This window comes from Canis lupus, chromosome 2, assembly GCF_048164855.1.
Source record: "Canis lupus baileyi chromosome 2, mCanLup2.hap1, whole genome shotgun sequence".
Taxonomy (NCBI): Eukaryota; Metazoa; Chordata; class Mammalia; order Carnivora; family Canidae; genus Canis; species Canis lupus.
This window is the reverse complement of record NC_132839.1, coordinates 73,224,743-73,247,376: the sequence shown is the minus strand read 5'-3', so window position 1 is coordinate 73,247,376 and position 22,634 is coordinate 73,224,743. Positions and strand designations below refer to the sequence as shown.

The 22,634-nt window shown below is 42.2% G+C and overlaps 1 protein-coding gene across 16 annotated transcripts in view; it reads right to left on the bottom strand.

The window, feature by feature from the left end:
• Positions 1-22,634, bottom strand: part of APBB2 (amyloid beta precursor protein binding family B member 2) — a 375,292-nt gene that overhangs the window by 118,020 nt on the left and 234,638 nt on the right. For 12 of the 16 annotated variants that reach the window (XM_072806715.1, XM_072806682.1, XM_072806762.1 and 9 more), the window contains one exon: positions 4,195-4,403. In XM_072806715.1, the coding sequence (XP_072662816.1) occupies positions 4,195-4,403 (209 nt within the window). The remainder of the gene's footprint in view (positions 1-4,194; positions 4,404-22,634) is intronic. The other 4 variants (XM_072806752.1, XM_072806734.1, XM_072806746.1 and 1 more) reach the window with 1 other exon arrangement.

Below are 22,634 nucleotides of genomic sequence, written 5' to 3'. Positions count from 1 at the left end.
AAGATGAAAGAATAGCTCTTCTGTGTTGTCATTTTATTTCTAAGTATATATGGAATTCCACAGGTTCTAATGTAATACATAGATTTTCCCCTCCTAGGGAGTTAGTGGCTCAGGCCCCTGACAGAACCCAGGAGTAATGCAGCAAGAACAGAGCAAATTATGATCAAGAAAATTATGATCAACGTTCTGAGAAACAATTCCACCTCCCCTGCTGCAGACCCACTTTCTCCTCCACACTCCTCTCCTTAAGGAGCCAGGAGATACCTTCAGTAGGACACATTATAAGGCAAGAGTTGCCTATAGGCCAACAGTGATTCATAGAATATTCTGTGAGGCGCCCTCTTCTCTCTAGAATTTGACATCCAGGGATCCCTGGGTGGCGCAGCGGTTTGGTGCCTGCCTTTGGCCCAGGGCGCGATCCTGGAGACCCGGGATCGAATCCCATGTCAGGCTCCCGGTGCATGGAGCCTGCTTCTCCCTCTGCTTATGTCTCTGCCTCTCTCTCTCTCTCTCTCTCTCTACGTGACTATCATAAATAAATAAAAATTAAAAAAAAAAAAAAGAAAAAAAAAGAATTTGACATCCAAGTGATTTGGAACAAATCAATGGATTGGTGGGGGAAGGGGCGAGGCAGAGATCATTCTGGGCCAAATTTCAATAGCAAATGCTTCCTGGCCCGTTTATAAACTTTAGAAAATATTGCTGGCATACACAGAGGAAACATTATCCACTGCGCTTAGCACTTCCCCAGTGATCTCTGGAATGTGAAATGTAAAATTTTCAAACTGTAAGGAAGCTTTCAGTCCTAAACTTTTGTGAAGCAGAGTCAACAGATTTGGCACTTACTTGATTTTCTTTTCCCCCCCTAAATGAGCTCAGGGAAAAGCTGAATAAAATATGCATTTCTAAGTTTCTTCTCGTCCTTAACATTTTGCTTTCTCTCCTGGTTCCAAATTAGTTGAAATAGATTCTATTTAGGGATCAAAGAAATGGTGTCAGAGAAATAATCATTTCTCTTCCGCTGTCATTAGCACCTGAGACACTGTTATCAAGAGAAGTCATTTTCTAGAAGGCTCTGCATATGATCCAGCCTGATGCAGAGATGTGAGACCCACCAAGCCCCCTGATAGGCAGTACTGTGAGGCCTGCAGTAGGGTGGGGGTCAGCAGACCTTCATTCAAGCTTGGCTCCACCACTAATAAGCATGTGACCTCGGGCAAGCTTCACGTCTCTGTCTTAGAATTGTCAAATGTAAAAAGGGAATGACAATGACAGTACCAGACACATAAGGTTTTATTAGGAGTAATGAGAGAAGGCATGACCTTGGCACCATAAATGCTCCATTACCCTCGGTGCTTCTGGTTTAATATCCATGTCAGCGTCTGCATATTCTGGGTATATGGGAGTCTGGGTCTCTCCCCAGCTCCCCCTCCTCTTCTCTCTACCGGTTCATACATTTGCTTCTATGATTTTAATTTACTGCCTTTAAATGTGCTTGGTTCATTGACATAATGGCCTTATGGACAGGGGGATAATGTGTATGAAGTGAACAATCAAAAGGCTGAGCTGAAGAACATCTATTCCACTGGTCTTATTAAAGTGCTGGATACGAGTGGTGCTCTCTCTGAAACTTAAAATGGCGTATCTGTTAACAAAGTTCCCTGGAGGGTTAAGGGTCAACACGATGGCATGGTTAACAGCAGAAGTAAGGAATGAGACCGACATCAAGGTAGAGATTCACATAGTACTGGGGGCAGAGCAGAGGATCCAGAGTCTGAGAACTGGACACATGCCCATCCTACGCCAGCTGCATGCTTACTGAACCCACTGAGCTTCTGTTAACTCTTCTCTTATGCAAGGACCAGATTAGGTGTCTTCTCAGTCTTGAAGGGAACAAATGTAATGACCTTTATGAAAATACGCTGAAAGCCAAAATAAATCATGAATAGAGGCAGGGACCCTGAGGACTGTGGATCATTAGGGAAACACTGAATTCTAGGAGAGGAAGCAGGAGGCGAGGGCCATGGGACATAATCTGAGCCTGGGAAGGGGCCCTGAGAGGTAACCAGGATGGGAGTGGGAAGCGGGTGCGGAGAAAAGGAAGAATAGGCCCGCATGGACTTTAGCAGGAGGCTGGGGGAGTAGAGGTGGACTCTGCTCCCTGACCCTCTTCCCCAGGGCAGCCTCCTACCTGGCATGCATTCTTCCCAAGATTTTCTGCAGAAAACGTGGAAACAAACACCTGCCATATCCATTGGAGAAATAAAAATCTGCAACCAATAAACTTTGGGCTGCCCTCCTTGGACTTTACCACACCCACACCTTGGCCTCAGGAGGCAGGCTTTCAGGAGAATTTAATTTCTTCTACATACAGAGGACAAGAGGTTCACTGGACAAAACTATCGTCTCAAAGTGAGTTTAATCTAACTTCTGGGAAAATGAGAAAGCACATTAGGCTGGAATCTCAGAGCCAGATGAGCAGAGTGAGAAAAGCCCTGGCCTAGGATTCAGGAGCACTCAGGATCTCTGAGTTCTGGAGCCTGTGGTGCCACTGATCACCCACCTCCCTGCACCTCAGCTGCCCTGTCTGTCATGTACAGACACTGGTGTCAGCTGACCCTTCCCATCGTAGCATTCCCTCATCATTAGGCACTCTGATGTGGTGCAGATGGTTAAAGGATTGTGAGCGGGGAATGAACCTCTGGAATGGAAAAAGAGAGTCTAACAACGTCAAGAGAAAAGGCGTATAGGTAAGAAAGGGAGAGGGTATCTGCTCCTAGTGGAGAGTAGAGGCTGTGTCCTGGCTGGCTCAGCTTCTGAGGGGGCCACTCGGTGGTCCAGGGAGAAATGCCAAGATGCAATCAGCTGGGATGGGAGGAGGGCTCTACCTCATGCTAAGCTCCTTGACGTTCATCTTTAGTTCCCAGCACACCTCACAAGATGAGTAAGTGAATGGAATGTGTTCCGTGAATAGGAACCTTATACTTCAATAAAAAGTTATCAGAGTTGCCCAGTGATAAGCAACAAAATTCTCCGTGGTTCAGCAGTACTAAAGCAGGTGCTGGACCAGGAGGCTCAAGGGCCAACAAACCAAGGCTCCTGTCTGAGGGAACAGCTCACCCCAACCCATCACCTGAAAGACGGAGAATCCAAGGCCCCAGCTGGGTAGGTGAGATGCTGAAGCCCTGTAATATGTAATAGGAGGAATGTATCTGGAATGTAGGTCTTACTGCCTCCCAGGGAAGAGCAAGTAAATATCCACAGATGTAAGAAACAAGATACTTTCAAAGACAGGAAGGGTGATAATGGTTGCAAATACACAGAGGAGCTCTGCAGGTGAGAGACGCAGTTCAGATTCCCTCCAAGTCCTCAAAGTAAAAGAAAAACGAGTCCTTGAAAGAACAAAAGACTGTGGTCAGACAGGCAGCCGTGCCTGTGTGTGAGTGATCCAACTACTTTTCTGGAAAAAGCCAACACTTAACTGTGACCTTTTCCAACTGCCATTTTCTTGAGTATTTTGTTATCAGGATTCGCAAAGGTTTGCTGTAAGAATCTCTGTATAAATAAATACCACAGTGTAATTTTTTTTCATGCCTCAATTCTTTGTTTAAACATCGCATTTCCTCCTCAGGGATAGCAGAAATTTATGCTGCTATTTAGGTCTAAAATAATGTCACTTCTGCTAAATAAACAGATCCTTTAAAAAAAAAAAAAAAGAAATTATGCACTTAAGGGCTCTCAAGGGTTATTCCTGCAGCCATCCCCTCCATGCAATCAAATGGACCCAAGGCTAATACGATATGCAGTAATTATCACACGTCTGGCCAAGAGATGTTTTTCCATGTGTAAATATTTTATGGAGCAGCACCATGCGAAGGCACCTGCAGAGTTAAGTATTGGTTCCGTGAGCCCCAGGGAATCTTAACCACTTCTCATTAATCAGCCTCTCTTACTTTCTGCACCTAGAATGCTGTTTCAAGAGACCAAAAGCCACGAAAAAATGAGAACATCCCTGAACGATGGTTTTAACACTATTTACACTAAGAGGAAAGCATTTCTGAGGTTTCCGATGCAGCATGCATGATAATCAAAAAACTTACCTTGCTGACCTGTTGGGGCAGAAGCAACAAGTCTAAAGAGAAATGACAAGCAACATCCACTCTACTAAGCTGTTAAAAAGATACTCCATTTTACCTCGTGCTCTGGGGTGGGAGATGACGTTACAGAACTAAGGGACCCTTTCCTAGAACCGTGAAGATCTGCTGGGATGGAGACGGGGCGTTCCCACTGAGTCGTCCCTGTCGGTATGTGCCAATAATAGGTCCCCGCAATGTCGTTGATTCTCTTCCAGCCAGGTGGCAAATCTGGATCCGTCTGAAAGGAGTGATCACTCCATATATCTGCTGGGAAATGGAAAACAAGATTTTCTTAAAAGAGGAAACAATCACAGTGTTCCAATTTCAGCACTAATAGTTCGGAGAACCTCAGAGGCAGATATGCCCATAGTACTAATGAGAACTAGAGCCTTCCTGTGGACACAAAGTATGGTAAAGGGGACAATATGGAAAGAAGTGAGAGGACTGAAAAGAAGACTGACAATTGAGGATACAGATATAATGGACCATGGTCAAGTCATCTTACTGCTTCAAGAACCCTTTGGAACAAGCTAAAGCTTCATTAGCCAAAAATCAATGCCCCATGCAAAATTTGCAAGGTTACACACAAAATCTACTGACTCCTTTACAAATCAGTAAGCCTTACTGGTTGGCATCTTATACCATTCTCAGCAATGAGTGTAACTCTCATTTTCTTTAAATGCTTTCTGTAAGTGAATACTGTCTTTGTATCTTCCTTTTGCTTTCACAACTCCTCCCCTTTGATTGTAAACATCTACAGAGTAGCAATGCCTTTTATAATACTCTAGAATTCTAAATTGTACACAGAAGATTCCTAAGGAAGGCAGGCTAGAAAAGCCTTTGGAATTCAAGACTGATGCTAAAAGCCAGCTAGTAACCTAGTACATGAAGGAGGGTGGGTGTGGGATACAATAGGGAACGGTGGGGACTACGGCAGACTAGAAAGCAAGCGCAATGTCCGAAAGTATTCAATTAAAAATATAATAATGTTTTAAATACTGTGCTGGGGGCGGAGGGGAACAAAATACACGTCCTGGGCAATTTTAGCAATCCCTGGCCTGTATCAATATTTTATCAGTTTACTGGAAACTTACTTGCTTTGCAGAATCTCATTTTGGCCTTCTTGAAATTGAATATGAGATGAGGTGAAGTGCAAGAGAACAGAGGAGAGAGAAGTACAGCAGCACAGTGGGGGAGTCACAGGCAGCTGTATCAAGGTGCGTAGGTAGTAAAACTTAAGAAACTTGTGTTTCGATCTGGGGATCACTTTTCTTCTAAGCCTCAGGCCCTCTCCCATGGGGCCATTCACAGGAGGCGGGGGTGCTTCACAGCAATCCAAAAGAGAAGCACATGGGTCTTGCTCTGTGCAAATGTCACTGCATCACGTGGGCAGGCATCACTGCCACTGTCGCTCTTACAGCGGCAACAAGGAAAAAAGGAACCAAACAAAGAGGCTGATTAAGACGATGGGCACAGATGTGCATTCATGCGCGTGTTTGGCATCCCAGCATTCACTTTTCTCATTTAAATCTGCCAGAGGCAAACTGCCACTTGTTTCAAATTATGATGGAAATTTCCCCTTTCCCCCTACAGGAAATTAACCGTGATTAAATAATTTCAACTTACCCCAAATTTTCAGAAACAACTCGAAACAAACATGTATACAGTCCTTTGTCCTGTCTCCTTTTTAGGGGGTGGAAGGGTTGTTTTGTTTTTTGCATCTCAACTGGGACAGGAAAAATAAAATACATGGGTGTCTGGATTAAGATGGAGAAAATCCTACCAAGGGTTATTTCCTTGTCCCATTTTAGCGGTTTATAGAACCATGGTTTGTGACTTGAAAGGACCTAAAGAGGCTGCTAGTTACCATTTCTGAGGTTTTTGAGGTCTGAGGGCCTGAGTTTTATACATTTATCCTAGTTGTCTCCACAGCTGGGACGTGAGCATGAATGTAGATTACCACTATCAGAATATGGAATCATATCGGACTAAGGACAGAAACCAAGATCTCTGCTGAGATTTTGTTGGAATAAAAATTAAGAAGGGATTTATTCCACTTCTAAAAACTGATGTTGGTGATATGATTATGATGGAGGAAGTGAGGACAGCACACCTACAATACTACTAATAGCTCCAGAAACATTTATAGAATCGCTTCTGCATCATCCCACACTGGATTTCAAGGGATGTAAGTAAGCCCTGTGATGGCAGCCCTGTCTTGTATATCATCATATTCTAAACATCTAGCATGGCAAGTGTTCAATAACAATGAGTTGGATGGATGGTGGATTAATGGATGGATGGATGGATGGATGGATGGATGGATGGATGGGAGGAAAGAATAAATAGAGAAGGAGGGAGAAATGAATGAATGAATGAAGTCTTTGAATGATGGAACTAGAACTTAGCAAAAGAAGAATTCTGAAGAAATCAGTTCCATGCAGTTTCACAAAACAGAACAATTTTACAACCCCCAGAAATAGCAATGTCTACTTCCCTTCGATGGCGCACGTGAATGTTCTTATGGATGAAAGGAAACATAATATGACAAACCGGAAAGAGTCCTGGGCTGGTGGCCAAGAGACTTTGAGTTGAGATTTGGGTTCTTTCTTTATTGAAAGGTTCCAAAGGGAATAGTAGGAAATATGCCTTCAGTCCCATTACAGTTCATTTTGTTAATCTAAATAGCTCCAACTTGCCTTGTTTTCCTACATAAAAATATGTACGCACTTAAACAAGTACTTTGAACCTTATTCAACAGGTCAGTGGTTTTCAACTGTTATGAATTTGGGAGGAAAAGAGTGGTGCAGGCAGGTGGAATTTCAGGCCCTTCTAGACCCTTCTAACCACAGCAGCACCATTTTTACGTCTCCAATACTGGTATTGTATGTACGATCTTCCCTGAAAACAAAGATCAAGTTGTTGTTATTGTTTAAAAGAAAATTTGAAACCACAGGTAAAGCAAAAATGCAGTGGGGCCCAGGCACCTAAATCTCAAGAAGCTGCTTCTGTCAAATGATTATTCAAAATACTCCAAAGCAGCTTAAATGGTTGCTCTCAAATGAGTACCAAAGTGCATATGGCATGAAGAAGGGCATGCAGACTCCGTCGATAGAGGAAGAATCTATAAACACCAGCTGATTAGAGGAGAAAGTTCCAACCTCTTTTGATTCTCAGAAAATCACTTAGTGAAGTTTTGCTGAAGTCAAAGGAGCTGATGTTGCAGAAATGAAATGATGTCTGATAGTTTCATGGCCCTTCTGATCCTCAGCAGTTTTCTCAAACTCAGTTGTCTGTCATGCACCTCTTCTGGATAGATCTGCCTAAAGTTCTCAAGTCATGGTATTCTCATTTTTCAGTGGGAATATACTAAAAGACCTCTGCCCTGGAGAATTCTCTTCTTTTTGGGTGAGTCAAAGATCCATTCAGCAGTATCTGGGCATCTCAGTGATTGAGCCTTTGGCTCAGGTCGTGACCCCCAGGGTCCTGGGATTGAGCACATCGGGCTCTGAGCCTGCTTCTCATTCTGCCTATGTCTCTGCCTCTCTCTCTGTGTCTCTCATGAATAAATAAATAAAATCTTAAAAAAAAAATCCATTCAGCACTGGACAGAAGGCGGCAAACCACAAGATTTCACCCCAGTTACCCAACCTCAGGATTGGAACTCAGGCCAATTGTTGGCTGGGTTACTTAAGGAAAGACTTACAGGAGAGTTAAAATGGAGAAATCTATAGAAAGCCTAATGAGTAGTTTTAAATACTCCAGTAAAACTATAAATGAGGGGAGTCAGCAAAGACTCTAAATATGGCATTATACAGTCTGGCATGGCAACCAAGTGTGAACTCTGTAGCGGGCCTTTGTATTTTGGCTCAGCCACTCGTTGTCTGAATGATTTCCAACAAGTTATTCAATACCTTTGGGCTTTGGATGTTTATCTGTAAAATGGGGATTAAAACAGTATCTACTCTACATCACTGGGGAGTATGTAAAACACTCAGAACAAAGGTTGACATATAATAGGCATATTTGCCACATAAACGTTCACTGTTAAGGGCGCCTGGGTGGCTTAGTCAGTTGAGCATCTAACTTTTGATGTTGGCTCAGGTCATAATCTCAGGGTTGTGGGATCAAGCCTTAAATTGAGCTCTGTGCTCAGTGGGGAGTCTGCTTGAGATCTCTCTCTTCCTCTCTGCCCCTCCCCCTGCTAGCTCTTGCTCTCTCTCTAATAAATCAATATTTAAAAAAAAATGTTCACTGTTATTGCTATTATCATTATATATCATAGGTATCTGAAGCCAACAACATGATAATATATTAAATTCACTAAACCCACCATAAGAAGTATTTTCATATGCCCAAAGGAAAATACTGACTACAGAATTTATGGGATTATGTAATCATCATGGTTCAAAGAATAAAGATAAAAGAAGACAATCTTATGGTGACTCTTCTTCTGGAGAGGAAGGTCCACCAGACTCCCTTAGCAGGGCTGGGATTTGAGGACCTGAGAGGGTCAGACAAGACCAGATTCCACCCACCATGCCTTGTGGTGCTGCTTCCCTGTCTGGCAGTGGTTCTGCTTCACCAATACTTTCTCTTTCTTCAAATGTTTGTCTCTCGGGATCCCTGGGTGGTGCAGCGGTTTGGCGCCTGCCTTTGGCCCAGGGCGTGATCCTGGAGACCCGGGATCGAATCCCACGTCAGGCTCCCAGTGCATGGAGCCTGCTTCTCCCTCTGCCTGTGTCTCTGCCTCTCTCTCTCTCTGTGTGACTATCATAAATAAATAAAAATTAAAAAAAAAAAAACAAATGTTTGTCTCTCAATTAATGTGTAAGTAAAAAAATAAATATTTCATAATTAAAAAAAAACAGATTCACATCCTCTGTTGTCTCCTTTAAAGCAGATTTGTGTGGGATGCCTGGGTGGCATCAGCAGTTGAGCATCCACCTTCAGCTCAGAGCGTGGGTCCGGGGATCTAGTTCCGCACTGGGTTCCCTGTGAGGAGCCTGCTTCTCCCTCTGCTTATGTCTCTGCCTCTCTCTCTGTGTCTCTAAAGAATAGATAAATAAAATATTTTTTAAAAAATTAGATTTATGGGGTGCCTGGGTGGCTCAGTTGGTTAGCAGCTGCCTTTGGCTCAGGTCATGATCTCAGGGTCCTGGGATGGAGCCCTATGTTTGGCTACCTGCTCAGGAGGGAGGCTGCTTCTCCCCTGCCTTTTCCTCCTCCCTCCAACTCATATTCTCTCTCTCTCTCAAATAAATGAATAAAATATTTATATGTATATGTATAAATCTTTATATAATATTATATATAATCTCTAAAAATCTTTATATTTTTTACATGTGTATGTGTATATATATATATGTGCGTATGTGTGTGTATATATCAGATTGGCTAAATTTGTCCTAGGTTTCTCTCAAACACAAACCAACCCCAAATAAAGTTGCCTTGTTTTTATATGATTCCTGAATATTTTCTTCCACTGTGGGTCTAGGGCTTTCATTACCAAAAAAAAAAAAAAAAAGTTCCCTACTCATAAAGTAAAGCACATCTTCACAAACATTACCACGTTTAATGCTCACATCAATGCCAGCTAGAAGGTGGGGGTTGGGGGGTGTCCACAGCTACCCTATGAAGAACACAGTAAAGTTAACCCCTTTTTGAGGCTTAGGGAAGACAGCTATTTGGTTTGAAGCCAAGGGGAGAGACTATGTCCCCATGGATAAATGGATGCTACTGTTTCAGACAGCTGAGAAAAATCAGTATGGACAGCTTGGGGGAATTGGGAAAGTAAATACATAGTGATAAAAATGAAAGAACACAATGGCTGTAAGTCTGGGGCTTTGAGACCAGCCTGCTGGCCTGACCAAGGTCAAACAGCTACTAAGCAAGAGCCCTGAGTCCTGAACCACCTCTGTGCCTGGGTAAGTCCACAGGAGGATACTTGCAGTGTAGGCCTTACATAGGGCCCTCCCTATTCTGCTTTCAGTAATCTGGGGAACCATTGGCCCACATAGCTGCAGCCCCTCTCCATCAGAAGCCTCGGGCATGCTGCAAAGACCAAGACCCCTTGTCCCTCTTTCCCTCCCTACAGGATCTAGCACCTAATACGCTTTCCGATCTGTCATCACTGCATCTCCTTGAAGGCACTGTCCCAGGGTGACAGGACGGTTCAGCAGTAGGGACTGAAAGCCATAGGTGTCCTTTCAAAATGGACGTCCTTTCTGTGGCCCTTTGTTGTTTGTAGTTTTGTTCTGGAAGCAGGGCCTGGAAGTCAAGAGTATAAAAATAGCAAGGCTGAGAGCCCCAGAAAGTCCCTCTTGTACTGAGAGCCTCCTGGGCCAAGAGCAATACTTGGCGTGGGAACAAGGAGCCCATCTGTGAGCAGCAAAGACCCGCCCCTTCCAGCCACCTCAGGCGCCAGGGCCACAGGCCTGGTTCTCTGGCTCCATTTGGGCTCCGTCTTTCCGGGGACCCGCTTCCCACTCCCCTTCTCAGTGGAGCTGTATGTGAGGTAAGCCCACCTCTAATTATCCTCTCCTCTGGGCTCGCTTGCTGGAACCCAAGGGTCAAATGAAAACAAATCAGCATCTAGCAGCAGCTGGAAATTTCCTCTGCTTGCTCCAGAGGCCACAGGAAGGAGGAACAGATGAGCTGAGATTCTAAATTTGGCAAGGTCTGCAGCACAGAACACAAAAGGCTGCCCTCAGATCCTCAGGATGGCACTCACTCCCTTCTGTCAACGTTTGTGTACCCAGTGCCTTCCTTGTGCAAGGCATAGGGTGAGAGGCCACAAGGAAAGAGGAGATGGAGCAATTCATCCAACAAATATTTCCTGTCTACTCTGTGCCAAGCACTGTTTTAGGGCTAGGGATACGTGGGGTCATCAGATGGATCTCGTCCTACACCAGTGAACTGAAGCATTGGTTCTCAAGCATCAGGGTCACCTGGAGAGGGGCACCTGGGTGGTTCAGTGGTTGAGCATCTGCTTTTGACTCAGGTCATCATCCTGGGGTTCTGGGATTGAGTCCTTCATTGGACTCCCTGCAGGGAGTCTGCTTCTCCCTCTGCCTATGTCTCTGCCTCTCTCTGTGTCTCTCTCATGAATAAATAAATAAGATAAAGAAAGAAAAGAAAGAAAGAAAGAAAAAGAAAGAAAGAAAGAAAGAAAGAAAGAAAGAAAGAAAGAAAGAAAGAAAGAAAGAAAGAAAGAAGAAACAGAGTCGCTTGAAGAACGTGCTAGAAATGATCACTGGGAACCACCCCAGAGTTTCTGGCTCAGCAGGTCTGGGGTAGGGCCTAAGAATCTGCATTTCCAAAGATTCCCAGGTGATGGTGAGTCCATGCTGCTGGTTTGAGACCACTGATTTAGGAAAACAGAAAAGGTAGTAATTCTTTCCCATCAAACTCCATCTAAATACTGGTCCCACAAAATAAAAAATGTGAATGTATATGCATTTAGTCATTCATTCATCCATCCACTTATTCACTCACTGTGTATAGTGAAGGCCTTCTCTAAATGCCAAGCACTATTCTAGAAGCTGGGCATATGGTAATGAACCGATGGGTAATGCGATCAATCCTGTCTGGGAATGGGGTGGGCTATTTGGATAGGATGGTCTGGGAAGGTCTCTGAGGAGCAATGTATCCCTTAACTAAGCAGGGCCAGCCTTGTGAAAAGACAAGAGAACACCATCCCCGGCAGAAGGAATACAGCACAGAGCCCATGTGGCAGGAAAGAACCTGCCATGTCATTACAACCAAAAAGTCACTCGAGTGAGGGTTAAGTGGTCTAGGATAAGATTCAAGGCCACCAGGGCTAGGGATTTACCCTCTATGCAAAGGAACTCTTGAAGGTCTTGTGTGATCTGTGTTTTTCCAAAAGGGGGGCACCTGGGTGATTCAGTTGGTTAAGTGTTTGACTCTTGGTTTTAGCTCAGATCATGATCTCAGGGTTGTGAGACTGAGCCCCACATCAGGCTCCACGCCCAGGACAGATTCTTAAGATTCTCTCTATAACCTCCTTCAACCTCTCCCTCTCTTAAAAAAAATTTAAAAAATAAAATAAAATAAAATCAAGAGAGTTTTCCACACAATGCTTCCTTCTTGGAGAAGAAAAAACCCTTCCTTCCGAAGTCTTAGTTTCAGCCACTCCTAGCTAATCCCTTGAACAATATTATTCCTGAAAGAGCCAGGTTTAAAACTACAGGTTTCCCTCGCTATTTGAAAATAGATGAAACCTTTCATAAGCCAAAATGGCATAAAGCTAAGAGGTAATTACCACAATTTATTTGGGAACAAATTCTGAGGGTCCCTAGACCCAAAAAACAACCTCTCTTAGGCTTTTCTGATACCTCAGGACACATCTTGCTAACAGATGCACAAAATAAATCAAGATAAAGCACAGATGCTCATGGACACAGTTCAAAGCTATGGCAAATTGATGCTGAGTTGCTGAGTATAGTTCCCGGGAAAGGAGCTTGGTGGGGCCACTCTTGCTGCTGGGGGTGCACACTGCCTCTGTAACAGCTCGCTGCAAAACAAACGCTGAACGCTATTTTCACCTTTTTAATTTTAATTTTAATTTTAATTTTTTTTCACTTTTTAAATAAAAGTGAAAATCTTCAATTTCTTTTGGTTAGCGCACACAGGTACTAACATAGGTGTTTTGAAAAAGCAAAGTGGCATAGCACAAACTTTTGAAAAGTGGAGGTCACCTGTACTTAAATTTTTAAAAAAGATTTTATTTATTTGAGAGAGGGAAAGAGAGAGAGCACGAACACAAGCAGGGGGAGGGGCAGAGGGAGAGGGAGAAGTAGACTCCCCATTGAGCAGGGAGCCCGATGAGATGTGGGGCTCAATCCCAGGACCCCGGGATCATGACCTGAGCCGAAGGCAGATGCTTAACGGACTGAGCCACCCAGGCGCTCACCTGTATTTGAATTTAACCTTAAGACTTTTTGATCACCTGGTGGTCTGCTTCCTGTGCCTCTCTCCTCTCTCTCTTACTACTTAGTCTCTCTTTTTTTTTTCTTCTGGACTCAGAACTTCCTTGTCAGAATAGAACAAGCAAGAGTCTTGGTTCCCTCCAGCTGCATCACCAAATTCTGGAGACAACAGCATGGAGCCAGGACTCTAGGATTAGACAATTTATTCCAGATTTGCTGGGGGTTCGAGGTAGCATACGGAGGCTACTCAGAATATGGTTTGAAACAGTCTTCAGTCAAAGTAACTGGAAAACAAGGACTATGGAAACTAGGGAATGAGCCCCAAAGTGTCCTAAATCTGTGAGCTCTCAGAAGTCTGACCTGCACGTCTACCAGGTTATGGGGGGGAGGGGTAATAGGGAGAAAGCTCGTCCCAAAGTTTCAGGGTCAGTTCTATTTCTTAATATTTATTTGTAAGGCATAATTGGGACCCTGAAATGACTATCACAGCCTTAGAAAAATTATACATTGTGCTCAATTTGCACTTTCCCGTGTGGCATTCTTCTAACAGTGACAATAAAATTCTTAATTTTTTTTTTTTAAATTTATTTATGATAGTCACAGAGAGAGAGAGAGAGAGGCAGAGACATAGGCAGAGGGAGAAGCAGGCTCCATGCACCGGGAGCCTGACGTGGGATTCGATCCCGGGTCTCCAGGATCGCGCCCTGGGCCAAAGGCAGGCGCCAAACCGCTGCGCCACCCAGGGATCCCGACAATAAAATTCTTAACAATTTTAGGAACATTTGTTTCCTAATACTGTTTCCCTTGTTTTTCTTTTTAAATACTAATATTAAAGTTTTGGAGTGTCCTTGAAATAGGAAACTATTTGTAGCTGAGGATTTTTCTGTTAAAGATTCTCAAGTAAATATTCCAAGAACTCACTATTTAAATAGTCCTTAAATTTGGGCCTTATAACCTTACATGCTTTGTATATTTTTATCAAATATTTTGGTAGAAGATCAACACAAAGTTTCTTAATTTAAACTCACTGGAGACATAGTCCTTGCTGGGCTTAGTCTACTAAAATTGTTTCAGGGCCAGGTTACTATCACAGACAGGAGCTCTGGAGTCAGCCAGCAGCCTTGAATCTTGGCTCCAGTGGCTGGCTGGCCCGGGTGACTTGTGACAAATGGCTTCATTTCTAAAGGCCTGTCTGCTCACTATACAAAAAAGCCAATGACAGCGCCTACCCCATAGGGTTGATGTGGAACAAAGCACCTAGCACAAAGCTGGGCACATAGTAATCACTCAGTAAATGTTTGTTAATAGCTATTAATCACTTTGTTCAAATGTGGCTTTGGGGAAAAATATACTGCAATACAAAACATTTTTTGAAATGGCATGAACCACGGTTCATTGAAAACAAACTAGGATTTCCGAGTTTGCAGCAACCAAACGGGTTTCTACTAAAAAGACTGTTTTTCTTTAGTGGGGAAAACTAGGTGATAATCTTGGCCCCCCACATATCAATTTAGAAACAATGTATCACATGAGAACACACTGGTTTGAGTATGTGGCACCTCTTCAATTAGCATGTGGCTGTTTTACGTCATGTAGCTGAGCCCCTAAAGAAACAGAAATGAAATCAGAACCAAAGAGCTTGTTAAGCGTGCTTTATTAATTAAGACATCCTTGAAATTGCTTTTATTCTACCCCCTGTCCCCATGAAAGTATGTATGTAGGAACTGTGGGTGGAAGATAAAAGGAAACTATGCTTCTCTGTTCACAGACTGTTACCCAAAATCAAGACACAATATATGAATCAGGGACTCTGCAAAGACAAATTTAAAAACTAAAAGGCATAAGATATAAGTAGCTACAAATTTTCTGGAAAAAACAACAACTAACCCTGGTATTTGTAAATATCTACTCGTCTGTACAAATCTACAGATAACTGAGGTTAATCATATGACCTGACTAAAGACTATTTTAAATATCATCAGAATGTCTCACTCTAGGAACACCTGGGTAGCTCAGTGTTGAGCGTCGGCCTTTGGCTCAGGGGGTGACCCCGGGGTCCTGGGATCGAGTCCCATGTCAGGTTCCCCACAGGGAGCCTGCTTCCCCTCTGCCTATCTCTCTGCCTCTTTTTCTGTGTCTCTCATGAACAAATAAAATCTTAAAAAAAAAAGAAGCTATCATTCTAAATACCCAAACATACAATAGAACATGTACTTTTCTACAAGTTATGCAAGGGGATATTAAAATCTTAAGATGCTATGAAATATAATCTAAGAACATGATTTCCTTTTAAAATGTACAAAAAGCACAAAGTAGCATAATTTATAAATACTTCTGAGAAACCATAGGCTTAATGCTCCCCCAACCCCACCAAAAAAGACCTACAAATAAAAACTTGAAACTTGAGTGGAGATTAATATTTTGCTTTAAGTAAGACCATTTAAGTAACCTCAGTTTTATTTTTCCAAGAGCTGGGAAAAACATAAATTGAAACAACAAATCTCCTGGGGCTCCTGGGTCCCTCAGTCAGTTAAGTGTCTGCCTTCAGCTCAGGTCATGATCTCAGGGTCCTGGGATGGAGCCCCACTCAGTGGGGAGTCTGCTTCTTCTTCTTCTACCTCTGTCCCTCCCCCTGCTCATGCTCTTTCTCTTTCTCTCTCTCTCAAATAAACAAATATCTTTAAAAAAAAAAATCTCCAAAATCCAGAAGTCTAAATAAAATAATGAATGGAGAATGAATATAGGTAGGCATTCTCTTGAAATCAGGAATTCTTTTGATAATTTTATTTATTTTTAATTTTTTTTAAGTTTATCTTTTTTTAGTAATCTCTACACCCAACACAGGGTTCAAACCCCCAACCCTGAGATCAGGAGTCACATACTCTTCCAACTAAGCCAGCCAGGTGCCCCAATTTTTGGATAATTTTTAAAAAGTAAAGATCACAACATATTTATATAAAATTGCTAGTCAGGTTTATTAGGTTTTTCTCCAGTTGTCTGAGTACACCACTCACCTACTGAATAGCAGCAATACATCTTACTCAACAGATGGGATTATTATGTTTGGCAAGAAGATCAGCAAATCAGACCTAATACCCTTTGCTTTAATGTTTGGGTATTTAGTGCTTACTCCTAACTACAGTGTTCTAGAAAGATCAGGACTATATGGAAATTAAGTAAAGGGTAACTGCACAACATTATTCAGAGAATGTATCCCACTGCCATATCCTCAGTCAACCCAACCACCCAACTTTCTGATTTGATTATTATTTTACAGTGAGCATTTGGAGAAGAGAAGACAAAAATACCACTGCTGGCATGAATCTTTCTTTGACTTCCAAACACTCAGACATATAGAATTACTACTGGCACCATACTCTTTCAAGGTAGACAGGTTTGAAAGTGTATTAAATAGAACCAATCTTTTCCCCATTATTTTGTCAGGATCTTCAGTGCGCCTCCTCAGGCAGATACACAGTAGCAATGATGACAAGGTGGAAGCTATTCCAAGGGTTGCCTTGACTAACCTCACGGTCATTATTTTTCTAAATGATGACATACCAGGACTTGACTTCTCATCTATGTTAAATATTAGAGCAAAAGATGTTATTGAGAAACTAGGAATTAGGCACAGTATTCTACAACAAACTACAATTTGATCTTTTATCACTGCATTAAAAGAGTAAGGTCAATGGATGCCAGCTTTTCCAAAATCAAAATCGACCTATGGGAGCACACAGAACTATATTCCCTTAAGTTAAATGTATATATTTTGTTTCTTATACACGAACAAAAACATGTATTTCTAGAGCACTACAGGACTTTCAAAGTGCTGTAACTAATCCAGACTCATTTGATGCCACAAAATCCTGCAATGCAGGCAGAAGAGATCTTATTCCCATTTTACAGATGAAGAAATAGAGTTCAACCATGTGAACTAACCTGATGAGGTTGGAAACCGGTTATTATTGACTGAAGAAATCTCTGTGTATTTTTGTTTGGGAATCATTCTATTTGTTAAGTGCATTTTTAAAGGTTAAGTACCCTTAAAAATATCAGCATAGAGGCGCCAGGGTGGCTCAGTGACTTAAGTGTCTGATTTCAGCTCAAGTCCTGATCTCAGAGTTGTGAGATCACACCCTGTATCAGAGTGCTGGCCATGCAGCCTGCTTAAGATTGTCGCTCCCTCCCTCCCTCCCTCCCTCCCTCTGCCCTGACCCCATAGAAAAACATACATTAGCATAACTGAACTAATCTGCTCCATCTGCCATGGTGGTTATTGATCATATTTTAACATTTGATGTAAAATAGGATTTCTAGACTATGGCTGAGGTGGAGGAGTTCAGAGAAAAATGGTTTTCTGATATTATCTTTTAAAAACACAATTAAAAGGATCAGGGTGAAAGGATTGTTACTCCTCGAGATACTTATTTTCCACCTAAATCAAAAGAGAATTTGAAGCAGCTTTGTACATAAAAGATATAAATATATTTCAATCAATAAAATGAGAGGATAGAGCCAGGGAGTTGAGAAGAAATTTAATCTCTTGCTCCAAAAATTTACAAAGTGTTAGTTATCTAGTAAAAGTAGTTTATCAAAAAGAAACTTTTTCTTAAGTATCAAATCTTAGCACGCCAGAAACTGCACTGGAAGTAGAAAGGCAGCAAACTAATAATAAAAGTTTTACATTGCATCTCGGTGGTTTTATTCTGTAAATTTTTTTTTTTTTTTTTTTTATGATAGTCATACAGAGAGAGAGAGAGGCAGAGACACAGGCATAGACATAGGCAGAGGGAGAAGCAGGCTCCATGCACCGGGAGCCGACGTGGGATTCGATCCCGGGTCTCCAGGATCGCGCCCTGGGCCAAAGGCAGGCGCCAAACCGCTGCGCCACCCAGGGATCCCTGTAAATTTTGTTCTAAATTGTAATTGTGCTGTACTAGAGGTAACTAAATGTAAACTTTTTTTTTTTTTAAATAATAAAGTTAAAGGGGCAAACCATTCTGTACTATTCATTTTGTCTGTGAGCAGCCTGGTGTCAGGGTCTTATAAATCTGGTACCTGTGGGAGACACCGAAAGTTGTCCATCAATATCCAGTGTCTTCTTCCAAAGCAATAAAAACTTCTGTTTGGATACCTTTCCCAGAATACATTTCCCAGCCTCCCTTGCAGCTAGGTGTGACCAGCCAGATTACATGCTAATCCTTGGGGTGTAAGTACAAGAACTGTATGGCAGTTTCCAAGAACCTTCCTTATAGAACAGCTGGCAGGCACATGTATTCTCGCTGTCTGGAAGAGATAAGCTGCCTTGGACCACAGGGATGCAGGCTATACCCCAGGGATAGAGGGGCAGTACTGCCAAGGAATTTGGGTTCTTGGGGTGGGTGAATTGCTCCTGTTAGGCTTCTATATGAAAGAGAAATAAATTTCTATTGTAATAAGCCACTGTCACTTGAAAGTCTTGCCAATACTAGCAGTCAAAATTGATCCTAACTCATCTATATAACGGCGAGAAACTAAATTAACACCTAGGAAAGAAACAGCTTCTAGTAGATTAGTTTTGTAATCTCATATTCAATCCCAAAACTTTAGGCATCTGATTGGTAGGGTTAAGAAACCCAGGCTCCTGACTCCCAAACTCCCAAACTCTTTCTGAAACAGCAAATTGTTGGAGTGTAATTTCATTGGTTATTGCTCATTCATTTCCTACCACCCACCAAGCCAAGCATCTTAACCTCATATCTGACTTTTGTCAAAAATTACCAAATGCTGGAGAGTCTGGGAAACATCTGACTCTTGATTTCAGCTCAGGCATGATCTCAGGGTCCTGGGATTTGAGCCCTGCCTCAGGTTCCGCACTCCATGGGAAGTCTGCTTGAGGATTCTCTCTTTCCCTCTGCCTATCACCCTGCTCATGTGCTCGCTCTCTCTCTCAAAGAGACAAATAAATCTTTAAAAAAAGAAACCAGGGCAGCCTGTGTGGCTGAGAGGTTTAGTGCCACCTTTGGCCCAGGGCCTGATCCTGGAGACCTGGGATCGAGTCCCACGTCGGGCTCCCTGCATGGAGCCTGCTTCTCCCTCTGCCTGTGTCTCTGCCACCCGCACCCCCACCCCATGTCTCTCATGAATAAATAAGTAAAATCTTAAAAAAAAAAAAAAAAAGAAAAAAAAAAAGAAAAGAAAAAGAAGCCAAATGCAGAAACTGTGTTGGGCCTACTTTTTTACAAACCTCAAGAAGTATCTATAGGATGCACCAACCACAAGCAACATCAAACCATTTGTTCGATTCATGTCTTTGATTTCTTTGATCTGTACCATGTTCCTCCCCAATCCCCTCCAAATCTAGGTCAGGAGAGAAAAGCAAAGATTCTCCAGTGGAAGAAAACAAAATGGCAAAACCAATTAGCTGTTCCACACCTGTGTGATAGCTTCATTTTTCTTTTCCAGCAATCAAAGAGTGATGATGTGCAGAGCTTTGAGTTTTTCAAAGATGCTGAGGCTACTGGCAGAAAAGAGGCAGGGGTATTTGTGGATCCCATCTGCCAGGGATGCACGTGTAGAAAGTGTCATTTCTTTATGCTTCTCAAAATAGAATCTAGCATAAGACAATATTAGGTAATTGAGCCAAAATTCCAGGAAAGGACAAGTAAATGGAATAAAAATAATTATTCTCAAAAATCTCAAATAATAAGCAAGTGCTCAAAGTTTAGAAGGGCTTCCTGCCTGTAAAGATTACGATATAGGACTATTTGTTTAAGCTGTGGGCCCTGCAGAGCAAAGAGTTCAGAAAAAGTGTCACAGAGATGCTATTAATCACAAATTAAGCAGATCTGAGTTCCTTAAAGCAAAGGTCAGGCTTGTTCCTCTTTTAATTTTAATCAACCAAGGTACCCCAAGAATGTCTCACACACAGTAGGTGTGCAATGCTTTTTAGAGATATGTAAATATAGTTGGGAGTGGCTCCCTTTTTTCATATCTTATTCACTGAAACCAAGAAGCTATCTCGGGGTGCCATGGTGGCTCAGTCCATTAAGCATCTGACTGGCTCAGGTCATGATCTCGGGGTCCTGGGATCGAGCGCCACATCAGGCTCCTTGATCAGTAGGGAGCCTGCTTCTCCCTCTGCCTGTGCTCCTCTGCTTGTGCTCTCTCTCTCTCTCAAATGAATAAAATCTTAAAAAATAAAGAAGCTACGTAGATAATATCTATATGAATGATAATTACAGGAAAGAGGAAGACAAAGGAGAGGAAGGAAGGAAGGAAAGAAGGAAAAAAAGGAGGAAGGAAGGATGGGAGGGAGGGAGAAGGCAGCAGGGGCATGTACCACTAAGCATCCTGCCTGCTGAGTCTGAGTTCTACTTTGTATGACATTGAAAAAGGAACTAGGATAACTGTTAGCTAGTTTGTATTCACTCACAAATGCGCTGGTTAACCCATAAGGCCTCAAAGTCCAGCCAACAGGCTAAAATTATTTCCCAACTAGAAAAATGCTCTTGAAGCATTAAAAGTTCTCATCTGCAGGTTGTCTGGGAACAATTCCAAATTTATATACAACAGAAATAGGATTTTTTCTTCTTCATCTCAAATTCTAAGCTCTCACTTGTGAAAATTCTGATTCATATGAAGTTTTTGTTCTGGGTTGGCTCTATTTCCTTGTTTCTTGATCTGTGTAGTGTCATTTGTAAAAGATGGTCTATCTGATCTTGGATTCTGGTATGTTCTAAGCATCTTCCTCCTTGGTTTTCTCCACCACTTTCCCTCTCCAAGAAATTACTAGAACCTAAAGGCTGTTAGGAGCATACAAATGAAGCTCAGATCTCAGAAGTGAGTAGAGAAGAACATTCTCTGGAAGCAGATGAATCCAATGCTGTGTCAAAGTTTTCCTTGTTTCATGCAAAACAGGCCGGAGTTACTGGTGACAACTGCCTATGTCGAGATCTTCATCCTAGATAGCTATCCGTGCTTCTTTCCTTGTAGAAATAAACTTTGTGTGTTTTTCTGTGTTGCAGATATGCTTGAACGAATGAAATGAGAGTACTGACTCCTCCTTTTAGAAAACATTATAGTAGGAAGTACCTAACCACGGATCCAGGAGCAGAAAAAAGTTGAGTGAAAGATAATGCTGGGTTGGGAGTTTTTTTGTTTTGTCTTTTGAAATTCCCTTTGGAGAAACAAACAGTATAAATTACTTTTAAAAGCAAAAGCACAAGGGGTGCTTGGGTGGCTCAGCCATTTAGCACCTCATCCCAGGGTCCTGGGATTGAGTCCCCCATTGGGCTCCTTGCTCAGCAGGGAGTCTGCTTCTCCCTGTGCCTGTGTCTCTGCCTCTCTGTGTCTCTCATGAATAAATATATTAAAAAAAAAACACAAAAGAAATAAAAGGAAAAGCACATTTTTCTGTGTAAATTTTCAATGGGGTTTTTCTTTCAGGGTAAAAATCTTTTTTTCTCCCACTTTCTGCTTCAATGACAAATTCATTCAAAGAATATATAAGGCTCTGCTGATAGAGAAAGACTTGCAAATAAAGATTACACTTGTACTTGACCCAGATTTCAAACTGATCGCCCTAGGAAAGCTTGACCTCTTTCATGGGTACTGGGTCTGTTTCATAAACATATGCATGAGAACTGAATTGGTTAGCTACTCCTAAAAAAAAATAAGCCATAACTTAATTCACTCTACTGTTCAAAAGGATCTGATTCAACAAATAACTGCAAGCCTGTATTTTTCACTGAACAAAATTAGAAAAAATACATCCATCAATAAGAATATGAAAAAGAATTTTTTCCCAAACCAAGTAAATAATATATGCCCTATGAGCCAGTAATACCACATACCATCTCACACAGTTCTATCAGAAGGGGTGTGTGTGTGTGCACACGTGCGTGTATTCCTGGGGGAGTAACTGTGGTGCTGGGGACATGGAGGCAGGCTAGGAGCCCATCGCTCTATGAGGAGAAAGGGAAAATGTGTTGAGTTCACACCATGGAATACAATGCAGGAGTTAGGAACCAGGCATTAGCTATACACACAGTCTTAGGGATAGATTTTTAAAACACAGCATATGAAGAAAATATCCTTTAAAAATTATGAACATACACACAAAACAACAAGGCACATCACAAGCATGCTTTTGAGCAAAAAGTCACCCATTAAACACATTAGATGATTGCCTATGGGTAGAGGGTGGGAGGAAGAGATGGGAATAACAGGGAGTAAGAAAGGAAGCATGGAAAGCAAGAGAGGATGTTCTGTATGTACCAGTGATGAAAATACACCACGAATTAGGGCATATGATTAACTCAACTGTCTGCAACTGAGATCCAAAATAAACTCACTTTTCCATATTTACTCATTTTCCTAAACAACAAAAATACAAGTGAAAAATGACCAAAGAGACAGATATTGTTTCGGTAGCTATGGAAGTGACACAGGGCTCTCAAAGGTCCTAAGCTGTACAGTTGAGCTGTCCAGTAGGGAAGCCACTGGCCCCACAGGCTACTGAGCACATGAAATGCAGCTCGTCTGAACAGAGATGGGCCGCCAG